This window comes from Netta rufina, assembly GCF_964035555.1.
Source record: "Netta rufina genome assembly, chromosome: Z".
Classification (NCBI taxonomy): domain Eukaryota; kingdom Metazoa; phylum Chordata; class Aves; order Anseriformes; family Anatidae; genus Netta; species Netta rufina.
This window is the reverse complement of record NC_140126.1, coordinates 26,898,042-26,915,873: the sequence shown is the minus strand read 5'-3', so window position 1 is coordinate 26,915,873 and position 17,832 is coordinate 26,898,042. Positions and strand designations below refer to the sequence as shown.

The 17,832-nt window shown below is 36.4% G+C and overlaps 1 protein-coding gene across 5 annotated transcripts in view; it reads right to left on the bottom strand.

Moving 5' to 3' along the window:
* The window catches only part of UHRF2 (ubiquitin like with PHD and ring finger domains 2), an 85,099-nt gene that overhangs the window by 54,180 nt on the left and 13,087 nt on the right, over positions 1-17,832 (bottom strand). For 4 of the 5 annotated variants that reach the window (XM_084304704.1, XM_084304705.1, XM_084304706.1 and 1 more), the window contains exons 2-3: positions 14,897-15,139; positions 8,606-8,868 (exon numbers count right to left, since the gene is read on the bottom strand). In XM_084304704.1, coding sequence (XP_084160830.1) covers positions 8,606-8,868; positions 14,897-15,139 — 506 coding nt within the window. Of the gene's footprint in view, positions 1-8,605; positions 8,869-13,283; positions 13,397-14,896; positions 15,140-17,832 lie in introns of those variants that run through there. The other variant, XM_084304708.1, reaches the window with a different exon arrangement.

Below are 17,832 nucleotides of genomic sequence, written 5' to 3'. Positions count from 1 at the left end.
CTGTTCACTTAGTGGTTCATTTTTTTTAAATGTATCAGGAAGCAAGAACACTGCAGCCATACAGTTACCAAATTCAGCACAACTGAACTATCATGTGTACATAGCTGGAAAATAACTTATGAGGAATAAGAAGTTACTATCTCTAATAGCAGTGGCCTGTAATCCTTGATTGATGTCTGTCTCCAATAATCAAGCATAAACAAATTGTAGGGTAGAAACCCATTATATTAAATCCCTGCCTACTACTTTTATTTGCACATTTCACATTAAAAACAACCTAAAATATATCTGTTAGGCAAGTCTCAACTTCAAACCATTTCTTGAAGAAGAAATGGAAATGTGTTCTCTTGATGATCTCTTCAGCTAAGGAGACACTTTCCAGGAAAAAGGGTTGTGGTTTCCCTTCAGAAGGCAGTACTTAAAGAAGCACGTCACTTCTTACATTTACCTTCTCATTTTCTCAAAATATCCTGTGCTCTCCAAAAAATCCAAAGTCATAATTTTGAGAATGAAAGTTTAAGCAGCCATAGTTTACACATCTCAACCTGTCTTGTATGTTGCTTATGCAGCATACAGAATGACTAGAATTCCTGACCTTTATGATAATAAATCACTATCTTGTTTTTCTTAACTTATCTATGCACATGCTTTTGACATGATTCTGAAGAGGTTATGGGTAGTCTGGACTACAAAAGACAAATGAAACTTGCCTGATAAAGGCAAGACAGTTTTGATAAGGATAATGACTGCAGCAAACCAGAACTTTCAGCGTGCTAGCCTATCACAATCTTTCAAATAAAATGGCTTATACCTTTATCTCATCTTCTCCCTTTATAAAAAGGATGATCACTAACACCTTTGGCCTTCATTGGGAACTGTTACTTCTCACAGCATTTTCCATGACAACTTAATGTCTGCAATCCTGATTAGTTCTGAACTAATAAAACAGACAAAATAAAAAGGCTTTAAATAAGAAATAAATAAAGCTTAATTCCCCTTGTACTTGAAAGATGTTCTCCCCTTGCACTTAGCTTTTCAAAGTTCTTTTAACACAGAAAACATTAATTCCTGTTATTATTTTACTTGGGCAGGTTGAGATGTATGGAATAAAACAGTTAAAATATTTCCAGTAGGACTACCCCCACCTTTTTTTCATTCTCAACTGTTTTTTTTCATTTTAGACCATTTCCCAAACTTCCAAATTAGAAGTTTGTTACCCAGGTTTGTATTTTTACATACATTTCAGCCACCATGACATACCTATGCTCATAACATGACTCAAACACTTCATAAATAAGCTTATAATTGTTAAGACAATCTTAGCAGAAACAAGAGTTAAAACATCTTAGTATTGACTTGGCAGGTCAAGGCATTTTAGTAGTATTTAACTACAAGCCTTCCACCTCAAAATGGAAGCTACTACTCACAGACTGATACAACTGTGTAAGTTCAATTTACATTTAGTAGCACCAGAGTCCAACAGGTGTCCCAGATCACTGAGATCAGTCCCTTATTACATTCTACCCCATACACTAACCTTTTCCTGGACTCCATTTATGATGAGTGTCTAAAATTACTGGTGTTTTCCACAGTTCATTTTTACGACATTTTACACAGTTTATGGAAGACGAACAGCCTCATAAGGGACGAGTACTGACTAAAGCTTATTTATAAATATGTAGTAACACATTTCTGTGTGCCATATATGCCTTTACCTTCAAAGCAGGCTATAATCTCCTTAGTGTGTAATGAATATTTTTTTTTAAGTGTTTCTACAAAGCCATTGAATTCATTTTTCAGGACCTAATTAGTAATACTGTTTAATAAAAGTAGATAGCACATTAACACAAACTGTTTGTTTAGATACAAAAATATCAACAACTTAAGGACAGAACCCATAAAACGGAGGTCTTCCTAGAAACTAAGGAATATCCTGTTACTAATTCTTCATGCTGAAGAATAAAATGAGGGTATTGACCAGTAATTTTGTTTCTTAGAAATATATTTCTCACTCTGTAAACAAAATAGCTACCAGCATGTCTATAATAGGCACAGATTTGCATATATTTTCCTCTTCCCCGTCTTTTGCCTTTATGGTTCCAGAAGCATGTGTGAACAGACCACTAGTGCAAGCTACATAGCTGAGCTCACTACAGGAAACTGCAGGTGTCAGCATTCCCAGAGCGCAAGCAAGGGTGTCACCCTAGCAGAGCTGCATTCATGACGATGGCTACTTTGTCAGCCTACCCGCAATAAAATTCACTACAGTTCATTGTTTTGGCTGCTAAAAACTGCTGTTCATTCTACTCAGCTTCAAAACCCCCAACAGCATACAGGCTCCAGAATAGATGAATAATGGACCTGCACTTGGAAAACTTACCTCAGAGAAGCCAGCTGCTCTTCAGTAACGCTAACTACCTGCACCTCTGTCTACGTGCACAGCCAGCAAATCTCCATATTCAGTTTACACAGAGTGGATTTCTGAGTTTTGTTAACGTAGGATCACATACACGGACAGCCTAGTTTGTACACAGACATAATAGCCACTACTCACAACATCATGTTGCACAGATGTCAAAAATGGAGGCATTCTTTAAATGATGTCAAAATTCAAAGTATATTGCAACTTTAACTCTGCCTTATTAGTCTCAGGCAGATTGTCGAACTGCCAGCATCCATTGCAACTATTCCTGAGGCTGCTGTAACCTTTTATCTTTTAGCTAATGATACAAATAGCTACAGGTCCTAAAAGAAACCTGATTTAAAAAAAAAAGTGGAAACCCAAATGCAAGCTGCCATTCTTGCTGTAGAGAGGCTCTGAAGGTTAACACCAGCTATCATCTTTCTACTCCATTAATGATAAGGATCCCTCAGAGACTGCAGCATTCTCTCCAGACCCTGAAGAAACATTTAGTGTAGTAAAGTGCAGTGAGAAGAGTCTGAGAAAACTGTGGAAAGACAGTGTACTAAAGTGACAGCAAGGACTGGCTAACATGAATAAGTTTACCCTCAAAAATCCATCATACAAACAAAGCTATGAACAAAAGAACTTCTCTTTGGAGAGGAACACTGTTGGATAAGAATAACCCTGATTTACTTACCCACTTCAGTTCGTGTTAAAATCTTCCCGTAACCAACAAAAAAAATTGCGCACTAAAGTCTATTTTCACAAAACAAAACCTTTAAGAACTGGAAAAATAAAATCTACTTTTTATGAATCTACAGCTGGAAGTACTATAAATTCTGTGTACACTGATCCAGGAATTTGATAAAAGCTTTAGGAATCCTCAGAAACAGTAACTGCCATCTGGCTACCTAAGTTGCCTTAACCAGACTGGGCACGCAACTCACTGGTTGTGAAGCATCCTGCTTCACAACGCTTTTCAGACAGGCTCTTTACAGCACCAAAGACAAGATAAAAGTATCCAACAAACGTGCCAGACAGATCAGATGCAGACTGTACTGCAGTTTCTTGGGCTGAGAAGCAAAGAAGCTTCAGACTACCTCCAGTTCTCAAGCAACTCAGAGGAGAGTCCTTTGAGAACTCCTCTGAGTTCTTTAAGGACATCATTCCACAGTATTGAACATGCTAACAATTCATCCTGTTTGCTAAACTACCTAGTGCCCTAAAATAACTAACCACAAACAACACACTTAATGACACGTAATGCAAACATTAGTGCAAGTTATAACTTAAACCTCTGACTGATGTAAAACCTGAGAAGGTTATCATCCAAACATGGGTGCACTGAAAAAAAGTTACCTACACTTAATCCATACTTAATCATTTATGTACAGGTATGCATACTGGCATTTGTCAGGCTGCAAACATCTCTAGCCTTCCTGTGAATAGCATTGAGCACCACCTTAAATGGAAGGCCTTTATTCCAAATAACTTACATAGGAAAAACAGGAGAAGGAAGGAAAAGAGCTTCTGTTTGTCAATCAACAATTCTTTCCCCTACTTCGTTAAATAGGTAACCATCAAGACACTAACACTTGCAGAGTGAGAACCGTCTCCCTGACAGTAAGTAGACCAACCAGTGCTGCACAAGCAATAAATATGAAGTGGAGCAAGTTTAAGAGGAAAGTTTTTATACGACAGCAATGTAAGATGTCTTTATTGTGCCACACTAAGCAACTGAGTGTCCTGTTCTTTATACAGTGTTTCTTAAGCAGGCAAAGAAGCTATGGTGGAGACTAGGTGGAGACTATAGCTCTCAGTTATCTTCAGGATCCAACCTTATGCTGGATTCCTCATAAGTCCTTGCAAATAAGGATTCAGATTTATTCTGTTCAGAACAGGTTCCCATCTTCATCTGTACTAGAAGACAGTTGCTTGGGGCAGAATGAAATGGAGGATAGTGTATAAAAACTGATAGCACACCTTGACCTTAGAAGTCTTTAATGGCTGTTTGTGATAGTGACACAAAAGTAAAACAGAAATAACAATGAATAAAAAGGCAGGAGGGGAAAAAGAGAACATTGGTAGAAATAGGAACACCTGTAAGCAACACAACATCCAGGTAAAATGTTGCTTTCAGAAACTGACTGCAGAAGATGGACCATAAGTTAATAGCACTATTGCCACAGCTGCATGCCAAGAAAGTTGGTAACAAAGGAAGGCAGACTCAAGTTCTGTGTTGATGAATGCTCTTTATGTCACTGGTGAAAACAGTGCTCTTAAAGCATGGCGTACCTTTTAAATCTCTCACAATAAATAAGAATATGTAATACATCAGTAGCATTCACAACTGGGAAACCTGTTTTGCCATAAGTCAGTTGTCCTTTTGAAAGTTACCTGTTCTGGATAAGGGCTTGGGGTATTCTCTCTTCATTGCAGTCTGTTTTATTTTCCTGGAAAAGTTTTCTACTGTTTTCCCCCTCACATTCACTCTTATTAAGAAGGAAATGGAATGAAGAAAGGAACAAATGAAAACCTTTCCCTCAAGAGGAGGTATACTCTTGTGAAATTGTTTAAGCCAGAAGATTAAAAGAAATAGGTTTAAGCAAACCTGGAACTGAAAAGTCCTACACAGGACTCATGATACATAAATCTAGCAGTACCAGCTAAGATGAGCTTTCTCACTTAAGGAAGGCACAAGTCCTGCTTCAGCCTTTAAGAAAAGCTGTTCTCAGGAGTGACCTAAAAGTTACCTTGTTGAAAAAGAATTAACGATTGGTTGGATTCTTCACTTGATGGGACTGCCAAGTATCTCTGGCTAGAAGACCAAAGCCAGAAGTAACCTCAAATCTGTTAAGATCTAAAAATCTAACTTCTTCAAGGATCAAGCGTGGAATATACTGGCAGACAATACAGATGCAGACTTCCTGATGCACAGGACTAAGTAGAATTAATGGCTAAGGCAGCATTAACCCTTACTGAAAGGGGTAGGAAGAGTAAACACATCACAATTTCCTGGCATATTTAGGCATTTAGGCTGTAAAAAAAATCTTATTTTTGTTCTTTCAGATTTTTCTCACTGCTCTCAAGAACTTGAAAGTGTGCTTCAATATAATTTACGACAGTGATTTAGACTAAGCATGAACTTTCCTGACAGGCACAGTTCAAGAGAGAATGATTGAGGTGAAGCTTCACTTTTGAATAAAGTTCTCAGCCACAGAGTTCTTAGATAAATGTGTCAAACAATGCATTAAGTCAGTCCTAACCCTCTGAATCCAGTGTGAATACTAATGACACAGCCAAGGGAAGAAAGGAAAAAACAGTTTCAGGCCTCCATCCATGTTAAAACACATGGGATCTGTGTGTTTCAGAGAGAGCAAGGTGAGCCAGGTCTGCACTAGAGGACTTTGCTACAAGAGCTGTGCACATAGTAACAGAAAGCCTGGTCCTGATGGGGTTGCACACACTTCCAGCATCTTTCTTACACAAGCATTGCTATAAGCATTACAGGTTCAAAAAAAAAAAAGAAGAAAAAACCACTGAAGGATAGTGTTTGAGGTGTTTTTTTTTTTTTCTTTTCAGATTAAATCTGCGACAACACATGGCATAGTAAAGTGAAGTGTATTTGCTGTTTATCACCATAAGGTCTCACTTCAGAGTCAAGGAACTGCAGTAGACCAATTTAATGCTCTACAGCTGACCTGTCCCACAGCTGCAGCCTCCTTTTTGGTGAGATTGTCTTCCAAATTGGAAGGATAAAACAAGCAAAGAACAAGACTCAAACATTAGCAGAGAAAAGTTAAGAAACTGACAACACATCTCCACCTGTGACATATAGTCCTCCAATGTATTCAAGTAATTTTTATGACTTTACAGACTCAAGGCTTATGCTTTCCCCTTCCCAGACATTTTTATTCTGTTTCAGATGAATGCAAGTGCTTTCACCTCTTGCAGGAGTATAAATACTGTGGGCAAGGCATAGTTGAAATTACCCCACCTAAGAGAAGCATTTTATTCAGGAGATAAAAGGGAAGATGTCTTTATTTACAGTGGTGTATTTTGAAGAAGCTCAGAAAATGCCAAGTTAAGCAGCAAAATGCACAGCCTGAACCTAAAAAACAAAACATCCAGAAACAGGTAGCTATGCAGAAGAATAAATGAGTAATAAAGTATGAGCCTCAAAGAATACAAGAAGTTAAATTATATGAGACAAGTTCTGGAGCACAGAGGAATTGTGTGGTAAAGCACATTATGCTCTCCCTTTTTATCCATAAGGAACATACTGGCAGCAGAATAGCTGCGTAAAGAGGTAAACACTAATGGATACAAATAAAGTGCTGCGATTGCCCTAATAACTGCCATTTGAATATTCATGTTAATTACCACTAAAAGAAGCGAGACCTTTTAATATTTTTAACCAAATGTCAGTAACATTCATGTTAAACCAAATAACCCATAAAAGCTCAAGTTCTGCTTTCCAGAAAGTCTTCCAATAGTTACTTTTTCTGCACATTCCAACAGCCAGCATCTTCAACTGAAACATTCAGTATCTTAGACTGAACAAGTACATACCTGTGCCTTTAATCACTATCTTGCAACATTGTGTTCCTATACCTTATCTAATTTTGTTGGCAATGAACATAAAACTGCTATGCATAATCTTACAGTAAGACCAAGAAGATTACTGTCTCCACCTGCTCAAAGTGAGCAACTAGATCCTGAAGCACACACAAATGAAGGTAAATTTTCTTTTTCTTTAGTATACCAGATTTTAGTATAGATAAAATCTGCTGTGTTGTGCAACATTTTCTATTTTAGCAATTGGGGGAAAAAACAGGCCATATACAAAACAGGAACAGAATTTCACTGCAGCAGTTACAAAAGTTTCTAAAGAAATTTTTGCTCATGGCTCACTTACATACATCCGCAGTGTTGGAAATTAGGTAATCTTGAAGCCAATCTTTAACCACAATGCACACATAATTACCCTAGAAAGTGTTCTGATTTTGATTGTATCAGTTGAGCAAGTTATTTCCATGTACGTCTTGTAATATTTGATACCTAATAAAGTATTTAAATTTTTAAAAGATTGAAAATCTTGAAGAAAAGTTCAATTTAAGGCTTTCATCTTTGTGATTATTTAACATTTTAACTTACACAGTTGCAAATGCAATTTTGCATCTGAAATCAAGTCAAAAAAGCACACTGAGTTAGAACAGCAGCAGCAAAATGTTCTCTATTCAAGTCTGTATTTTTATTTTTCTAGCAAAACTACATTTAGTTACACTTTAACTGAACTTGAAACTGCTGCTCTGAAAGTGTATTGTGGAAATCTTTATTTAATTAATACTGAATACACCTTGCCCTCCATTTCCTTAAGCTTGGATTGCACAAACTACAGTATTTCTACTATTCTCAGTAGCTCTACTACTCTCAGTAGCAAAATTTAAGAAACTCCCTAGAATCTATTTAGATGCTTAGCTCAATGCTTCAGCAAATGCTGATTAAAACAATTAAAAAAAACTCTCAAGTGAATGAAATTGTGCAAAACTTCTTCAAAAGAAATTACTTTCTATTTAGTGTGCAGTATGAGGGGCTATTCCTGCCCACACACTGACGGCTCCAACATCTGTTTTTATGAAAAAACAAAAAACCCACAACCCTCCCTTAGTGTCCTCATTCCAATTCAGAACCAATTTCATGCCTTGAGTCACAAGTTTTCTAAAACAAACCTTTGTCAGCAATGCAGACCTGCAATTTTGTGCATAACTGTTCTAGTTAGAACAAAATTAATCCAAATTGTGTACCAAAATTTGCTCTCATGAGCCTTCTCCAGTTCCAATGAGAGGAGCTGAATATACACAGGGAATAGATAAATAAAACAGTACTTTAGTTGGAAAAACCTGGAGTGAAAATTCATTTTTATATATAGTTTCTTCTTCTCATATAATTAAGGATGGATTTAAAATTTTAAAGACAAATTAACTAATACTTGACAAGTACTTATGCATGGAAAAAAATAGCATTACTCCCATGTATTCACTATAGCCACTGAAAAGTGTTTAAACATTTTAATAATTTTTTCTTGGTTGCAATATTGAACTTGCTTTCTTTGATTCCAAGCTTCTTCAAGAAATTCTTGGTTTATACAAACCAAATAACAATATGTGATGTCCTCAAAATAGTATCAGGAGCACTTACTCATCGTACTTGATATGATAAATAGCTTCTTCATCAGTGTCCATACAGTCTGAATAAGATGTGGATGGGGTACTGTCCAAGTTATTTGCATTCTCTCTAGAATGATCTTGACTTAAGCTTCCATTAGTCCTTTTGTGAGTATTACCACTCTTTCCTTGAGCTTTACCATTCTTATGTCCCTTTGTTGCTCGGGTAACATTTTCTATGTGAGCTTCAAACCAGGCTCCAATGCTGACATCACGGGCATCCACCAATTCATTTATCTAGAAGAAAAATTCAATAATGAGTTTATGCATGTTTTCTATAATCTTAATTAAGAATAAATAAGACAGTTACTATACGACTGCTTAACCCTGTTATCAGTAAAAATTTAACACCAGTAACTCATTGACATTGAGCAAGTTCAAGTAACATATAGTCATCATTAACACTCTGCACATTCAGTATTTTATTCTTGTCTCACTAAAGTTTGGTATTAGGAAGAATCACAGAACTGTTCAGGATGGAAGGGACCTCCAGCAATGATCTGTTCCAGCCCTCTGCTCAAGGCATAGTCAGCTATGGCAGGTTGCACAGGTCCATGTGCAGATGGATTTTGAAAATCTCAAAGGAGAGACACTGCAACTTCCATCCAAGACCAGACAGAATCTTCAACATCAGGCCAGCAAGCAACACATTAGTTTTCTGTTATATCAGAAAGGCTATTTAATTACACGCAAAATGTGTCAGATAGCTAGTAAAAAAATACTTAGCTTTCAAAAATGAACACCATGTTTACTAGCTATGAAATAAACTTATACGTGATTTTAGAAAAGGAGACCACGTGATTTTTTAAGCCTGAAAGTTAGCTTTCTCTCTTTTGTTGTCATTTGCTCTTGCTTCACAAGTTGTTTTTTTTTTTTGACTAAAAGAAGTATACACGTATATGCAGTACTACGGCATTAAAATACTAGCTTACAGCCATGGGATTTTAAAACTTTCCTCTGCCTCCAAGCTGGAATTGTGAATTAATCTTTTGTAATTCTGCCATGCAGCATTTTTTACCCCTCAGGACTTGAGAGGAAAGAGGGAGGAAACAAGTCTAACAAGGATGCAACCACAGTCAACCAAAATCCTATAGCTGCAAGCAACGGAACTATCTCCAAACATATCTCAGAATAATAGTGGCATTAAGCAACCAAAATACTTTATTATTCTAGAGCATGTTTTATTTTCACAAGTCATCAGCTACTTAATCGGGTGTTTCTTTAATAATTCTGAGAACACCGGGAAAAAGGTTATTTAAAGAACATTTCATCCACAGCATAACAACTATAAAAAAAAATCATGACAACATAAGTTCTGCACAGCCATGCCATAGAAAACATCTGCAACAAACAATTACAATATAGATGTCGCTTGAACTGCAGCCTTTGTCAAGTAGTAGTGGCAGGGACATACTTTGCAACTCCAAAAGCTAGCTTCTATTAACCAAACAACCATAATACATCTTGGCAGGGACAAGATCAAAAGAAAAAAAGTAAAAACCACCACACTCAGTAACATCCACTATTTAGAGTTAAGCATTCTCTAAGTATCTGAACATGCAATTCACAGCAGTTTAAACTAACAAATTTAACCCAAGAAAGCAATGTATAAATAATGCTTCAAATTTTAATCTCCTCCTTTCATTCACTTTCTTAAAACAGTCTCCAAAATTCAATCCTCTCTTTTTTCTCCCACAAAATTCCAACGCTTTGTTTTTTATTCTTAAACACTACAGTATCTGAAATACAGATTTTTACCAGGAGGAACACTTCAGTCGCCTAATAAATCAAAGAACAGCCTCATTTTAAATGTTTTAAATATAAGCAGTGGATTCCAACACTTATAAAAAAAAAAAAAAAAAAAAGAAGAAGAAAAGTGTCCCTACAAAACCCTAAGAGTTTGAATTAGTTGTAGCACAAGGTTCTCTATTTTTTTTGTCTGAAGAGCAGACTTGAGAAACTTGGGAAAAGAGTCCTTCATCCGCTGCTACTACTTGAAAGAAGTTCAGAAAGTGCCAGAGAAGCCATGTTAGCCAAGTCATCATCATTAGATTACAAAAATAAAATTCAGTGCATTCTCCCATAATTCCTTGCAAAAGCATCCTTCCATAATTTGATATGCACATTCACAAAACAGACTTTCCACCCTTGCAAAGTACAAAAGCAATAAATTACCATCAAAGACTACTGAGGAACATCAGACAACTATTTTACACAGTTCTGTTTCTGCAAAAAGATCCAGTCTGCAGCAGAGAATTCAAAGAAAAATGCAGTCAAGACTGCTTTTATGCAGAATTGTTTTGGTAGATTTATTTTCTGTTGATTTTAAGTTGGAATATGACTACTTGGAGCAGTTCTTGAGGAGTAGAAGATTGAAACCAAGTTGTATAAAAGAATATTTCCCATGAAAAACAAAAGGTACAAGGAGAAGGTAAGTAAAGATGCAAACAAAATCAGAGCTCTATGGTAAGGAAGAAGTCTAACATTGGTGTAACAACCTAAAAGCCTTTTAGCATTCTGGCAAATGTGTTTACATGCAATTACCTGGACTGATTTACCAACTAAAGACAACCATCAATCTAATTCATCTTTCATTTTAGTTTGTAGAACATCATCCAGTGATATAACTACAAATGTTAATACCAACAAAACAGCAACTGTTTCTTATTTAGAATTGCAAAATTAACAAACAGTCATAAACAGTTATGACTTATGATCACTAAAATGAGAATAATGGGGATAATACTAATTATCCCCAACCCTTTTCTAAACTCTTAAAAAAATCACTAGAAATAGTTAAATAGGACAGATCAAGCCAGATCCTTTTTTTCCATAAGAACTACAACAGTAGGAATTTCAACAGATCTCATCTTTGCCCTTCTTCCTGATTTGAAGTATAACCTTGTTTACTGTTGTATTACTTCTCCTTTTCTCTGAGAGAAAATAACTACTTCACAATTATCACCATAATACAAAGATTGATAATGAAATAATTAACTGTCTACACTTAAACTGCAGCAGCATGCAATTCACTAAGAGCAAATTTCCCTAGTACCTGTTCAATGGGATGTTTTATGGGGTGTTTTCAGTCCAGTCAAACCAATACTGCGAACTGATTCACAGGAATATAATGACAACATATGATGAACAAGCACACCTTTAATTACTAAAGAAAAACACTGCACGCAAGTAGGGACTGTACATATTCCGAAGCAAGACCACAGACTATTCTATTTTTCTGCAAAAGAAATCTGCAAATTAAAATGCTCTGAAGGGCCAAAGAAAAGGCTGCAAATAGATTTTGCTCTCACAGCTAAGATGAGAGGAGCTATGCAACAGAGCAATTAAAGAAATACCAACCATCTTTAAAAGATAAGAGAACATTGGAGACTAAACCAGGCAGAAGCACCAGATTAAGTCATTGTTCTAAAGTAGATATAAGGAAATGCCATCCAATCTGTGGAAGGCCCAGTGATGAAAAGTTATGGTATATGTCAGGGGGGAAAAAAAGTAGCATGATTTCCAATGACCATAAAATCACTGAGGTTAAAAGGTACTTCTGGAGATCTCCAGCCCAACCTTCTGCTTAAAGCAAGATATGAACTGAGTTCATGTCAATTTGTTCAGAATTTTATCAGGTTGTTATGTCGTGAAAAGTTCCAAGCATGGAAGTTTCTCACCCTCTCTAATGCAACCTGTTTCAACCCTTATCATCATAGTTTATTTCCTTACTACCCCTTTCTAATTCTCAAATACTGTCTTTCATTCTCCTGTTCTGTACCTCAGTAGAAAGCTTTGTCTTTGAAGAACATTGGAAGGTCCTGTCTTCCCCAGAGCCTTCTCTTTTCTAGGTTAAATAAGACCAGTGTCCTAAGGTCTCTCCAAGATAGCCAAACTGGACTTCTTGGTGTGAACTTGACCCACTGCACTTGCTAAATTTATCACCACTTTCCTTGTGCTAACACACCTGAAGATGGATGCAGAAGGTGGAATATCAAATTACAAGTGAAGTTGAATAATCACTCAATTGATAATGAAGTTGAATAATCAGCTCATCAACTGGCTGTGTTCTTGCTAATTCAGCCCAGCTCCTGTTGATGCATTCTTAGCATGCGGTACTGCTACACTGCAGCGATGACTTTCAGACAATCTTAAACGAGCTCCAGATGCCATTACAGCAGACCAAATCCCCAGTGGGGCTGCCACGCTCCCAGTCTGCACCATGGGAGAACATTATTCATCTGAAGTGCAGGATTTGATTTTCTTGAAGTTCATGGCAGTCCGTTATTTCAAGTCCACCTACATCCTTCTGAATGGCAGACTTGCCTTCACACCAGCTACGCTACCCAGTGCTATGCTGGTGTTCAAAGACTTGGAGAACATGCATTTCCTCCTTCTCTCCAGGCCATTGGTGAAAACACTGAGCAGGACAGGTCCAAGGATAGTCACCAGACTGAGTAAGAAACTACTACTAATAATCCAGTTTTTAAACCAGATGCATTAACTATTTTCAGTCTTAACGATAAGGAACAGGAGTTGAATATTGTTACACCCACTACTAATCTTTCTAAATTCTGATTTACATAATCAACAGAATTCCTCTGTATAGTCACCATAAGTCACTATTATAACTATCTAACAATAATTATCACCTTTTTTTTTTTTTCCATCTTCACCTCTACCTTTTGTTTTCTCTTTTTATGAGATGTTCCATACTGGCTACACCTTTCCTTTTGGTAGCTGAAACCAGAAAGGAGTGCACAAAGACTATTCAGAACATGGAGTAACACGTCTCGAGTCTAGCTCTGCAACCAGATCCAGTGAAGCACAGGACTTTGCTCAGCTATTAAAAAAAAATTAAGAAAATGATTAAAGATTATTCCTTCCTGTAACTAGACAATTCCTTATTGTTTGGTAAACAATAATTAAACACATCCAAGCGTTTAGCCATCTAACATGCCTTAGTTTATGGTCTTTTTCATTAACTTATTTATTAAAAGTTTTCCACATTTGAATTGCATTACTGGCTAGAATTTCTTTAAGTTCCCTGATTCTGTAAGCAGAAAACCACTAAATGTTCCTTCTGTCATCTGCAAAACAGCTAAGAACAATGACTGTAGCCATACACAAACTACTTTTTCTCTCTCCACATATTAAAAATATAAAGCTGGCTTGAAAAATATAAAAATTGTTACATGTTTCAGGTTTTAAGTGAAATCAAGATATATCTTTTCATCTGGGTGAAGGTTCTAAATAAGACCATTCCTCTACCCGAAAGTTGTAGAGGTATAGCAGTGCAATCTTTTTTCTCTGTGTAATCTTGAACTTTTTCAAAAGAATTACTGCTATTGATACTATTCATCAAAAAGCACCTCCAGACCAGGAGGAAAAATGTTACCATACCTTCATATACACATCTTGCTAAATATCCAGCTACCTAGCAATCTGCACATTGCTTGTTTTCTGTTTTAACTTAAATTCTAGTATACTGGTACAATCCTAGATGACAATATGGAAAAATTCAGAAGGTTACTAAAAGCTAACAAGGGAAGTGATATATGTGATTCCTAAACAAAGTATAATAAAATCACAGTGTATTATATTAAGTTTATCAGTCCTCTATCAGAACAAGATAAGCGTTAGTATTAAAACTCATATTTGGCAAGCTGGAAAAAAATAGGGGAAAAGGCCACGCTTTTCCACCTATCTTTTCTGTGGATTTTTTTCTCTTTTTACAGAAAGTACTGCTATTTCACAGGCACTCTTAACTTATGGGAGGCCACAACCCACTTACTAAAAAAACTTTTAGAGAACACAATGTGTCAAAGTTTATGAACACTCCTGAAACCTGTAACACTAATGAGCCTGGTACAGCAACACACACTAAGTTACTTTAAACTAACTAAACCACATTAAAAAACTTTAATATAATACTCTTCCCCAAACAACTCCATCAAAACTCAGATTTAATCCAGATGACTGAAGTTTGAACACACTTAAAATATCTGTAATTTTTAAGTAATTTAACTCAATTTAACATCTTATCTCTAATAAAAAGAATGCAACTGTCAGTGAAACTTCAACAACTTGCAGAGATATCTACTTAAAAGCAGTTTATAGTTTCCCTCACTGGGAAATTAGGTTAAATAATGAAAGAAACCAGTTAGTACATAGACATTTACACAAAAAAGCAAAAAACCTTTTAAGAGTAAAACTGAACCTCCAAGTGTAAGGCAAGCTTCCAGCTTTCAAAGCTTGTACATACCTTGTACAATCCAATGCCAGGATCAATGAGAAATGAGCGAGATGATGTAGATGGCTGACTGGGAGACCCACTACTTGTTTTTTTGACTTTGTTCTTGCAGTTGGAAACAGCACAGGGATTGACTTCTCCATCCTCATCTGTCATAGAAACCGTTGTAGGAGCTTCAGATTCAGAACGTATCAAAAGCTGAACTATGTCATTGAGTCCAACATTGTAGTCAAATAAAGTGTGTCCATCTTCTAGCTGTCAAAAAAAAAAAAAAGTATAGTTGTAAAATTCTATCTTAAACTAAGAAGTTTCCAAGTCTTCCTTTTAAAGGCAGTGTCCATACAGACCATAAATCCGTGTGAAAGTTATTTAAGTGACAACCCATCTACTTCAGATAAACAAAAACCTGTGTCTCAAGTAAATGCAACAAACTCTTATCAAGTTACCTGTGGCCATGATTTCACTAACGAAAAAAAAAAACAGTTAGGACCTTAAATTAGAAACATACACCTTTACAGGCTTTGGATCTTTTAACTACGCTGTGATCTTCAAGATAAAGAAGTGATTTTTCTTATTAAAACATACATAGGTTTTATGCAATAACTAAATGAAGGTGGCAACGTGTCATAGAAGTGGGAATTTTTATGTTGTCATAGTATTGTATACATTACAGCTACATAATTTCACTCTTCTCCCATCTCTTCCTGAAAGCAAGGCAGTACTGATACCTTCCCATTGTTTTGGGAACTCTCTCTTACATGAAAAATCTAGATATAAAAAGCCTCATACACATACAACTCTATTTACTTTTCAAAATGATAAGACCTGGAAGTATTGCACAAGAAGAACTATAAGGAGAAGCAACACTAAAAATATGCACTGGACCTTTAGTTCTTAGTTAAGTTATAAAAGGAACTCTCCTAAATTGAGAGCACTCAAAACCACAATGTTATTCCAGATTTAGCCACCCCACAAAGAAGGACCCAAACAAACTTTATTCACTGAAGACATTACTGTTACCTATCTGTCACACAGTTATATTGAGGAAGAGTGCACGATGCAGCATTCTCTCAGTAACTTTAAACATCTAGGCACAGTTATATTCCAGATTCAATTTGATTCTGCATAACACCAGAATATAAATAGACATTTTAATCATAGTCATTTTAATCATACATAGTCATAGCACATAGTTACTAAGCATTACTTTAGGTTCTATCTAACAGGTATCTTAAAGCTGTGCTATCTTATTTTGATCTCATAATATCACCTACCAACAACTAAACTAAGAAACGCACATCAAAAACTGACAAGTTGTATGCTGGGAGAGCACATAACAGCAAGGAGTAGTGACCGTAACTGCTTTGTTCTGTTAAATACCCTCACTGACTCACAGCATCTTCGAAGTAGAGAAGACAAAGTTTGCCCAAAAACGTAATGCATTGATTTGGGACACCAGAACTTGAATTTGAGTAGTTATATTTTACTTCACAATGCAAAGGCAGAAAAAAGTGTATGATCAGAAAGCCTCCCACCGGCTTCCAAACTGCTTCTGCAATGAAAAGCTAGCTTTTTTTTCCCTCCTCCTAAGAGGAGGGACAGAATTTCAAACAGCACTGTTTTGGGAATCTTCTCAAACAGACCTGTTTTCAAGAAGTTATAAGCAATAACAATATATCAAACAAATGCAGAGAAGACAGAAGCAGCAAAAACAAATAAGAAATTTCCCAGCTTCCCACTAATCTAGTTTTTCGTTACATTCAAATGATCTCAGGACTGACAAAGTTGTGATGAAAAAAAAAAACCAAAACACAAAAAACCTACACAGAAGGACAGAGGTCAGTTATGGACACAATCTGCCAATCAGAGTATCAGTTTTCCTTCCAAAAGGCCAAAACCCATGCTAAAGATTACTCCCCTTAGTCCTGATAAGGACCATACCCGCAGTTAAAATTTACATCAACCTACATTTGATTAAGTATGCATTCCCCAAAAGCAGAGTGCACTGACGTCACAAATGAGACTCCAAACATTAGTTTCATTGCTTGGTTAAGCAATAGCCTAAAGCTAGCAAAACTAAATACAGAAAGGCTACTGATTATTCTCTGCAGTGCTGCAACGGAAGAACAGCTCTAAGTTCGGCCAACAACAATGGGAATGACCCATACGCAGATGAAAGTTTTCAAACCTGTTCAACACGTATCAGACACACCATAAAAATCTTCAGTACAATCAGGTTTAACTATCAAGCGTGCAAAGGTCTTAAAATGGAAATCTCAAGCTAGTGGTATTCTACAGGCGACTGCCAACACTGCCTCATATACCTGGAAGCCTAAGGTAGGGTTTCATACTGAGTAACAATCTACTTAAGTGATTTCACATAACCATCCCCCTCCCATCATGTTGTATATCCCCCCTATGCTTGTGACGACTCTTTAAGAAAAGGAACACAAGTGTTCTTCCAACCTTATGACAATCCAGATTTGCAGGCTTTTCACAACACCAGAACTTTGTGGTTAAAAAAAGAGAACTCTTGAATTCAAAGTACACAGAAACCCAAAACAAAGACAAGTAACCACCTTGCATTAATATATCTGAGGTGAAAATACACATTTCAGTGCATTGCTGGAGCTGCTACTGCTTCTGAACACTAACTCTAGGCCCACTCTGAAGACTTAATCTCCCTGCAGATGATTTTTTATTGTTGTTTTAAAATGCCTTACTTTAAATTGTAGTGCAAAATTGTGTAATTAAAACACTAGTACTTCTGCACACTATACTGCTTCAGAAATAATAAATAAACCAGATACTATACAAGACAATGGAAATTCTGCTTCATCTTGACTGTTTCAATTGGACCAGAGAAGCTCTGATAGATGTTCCAGTACATGATTTCCAGAATCCGATATTATAAGGAAACCTTCTGAAAGCTAATGCAGTCATGAGTA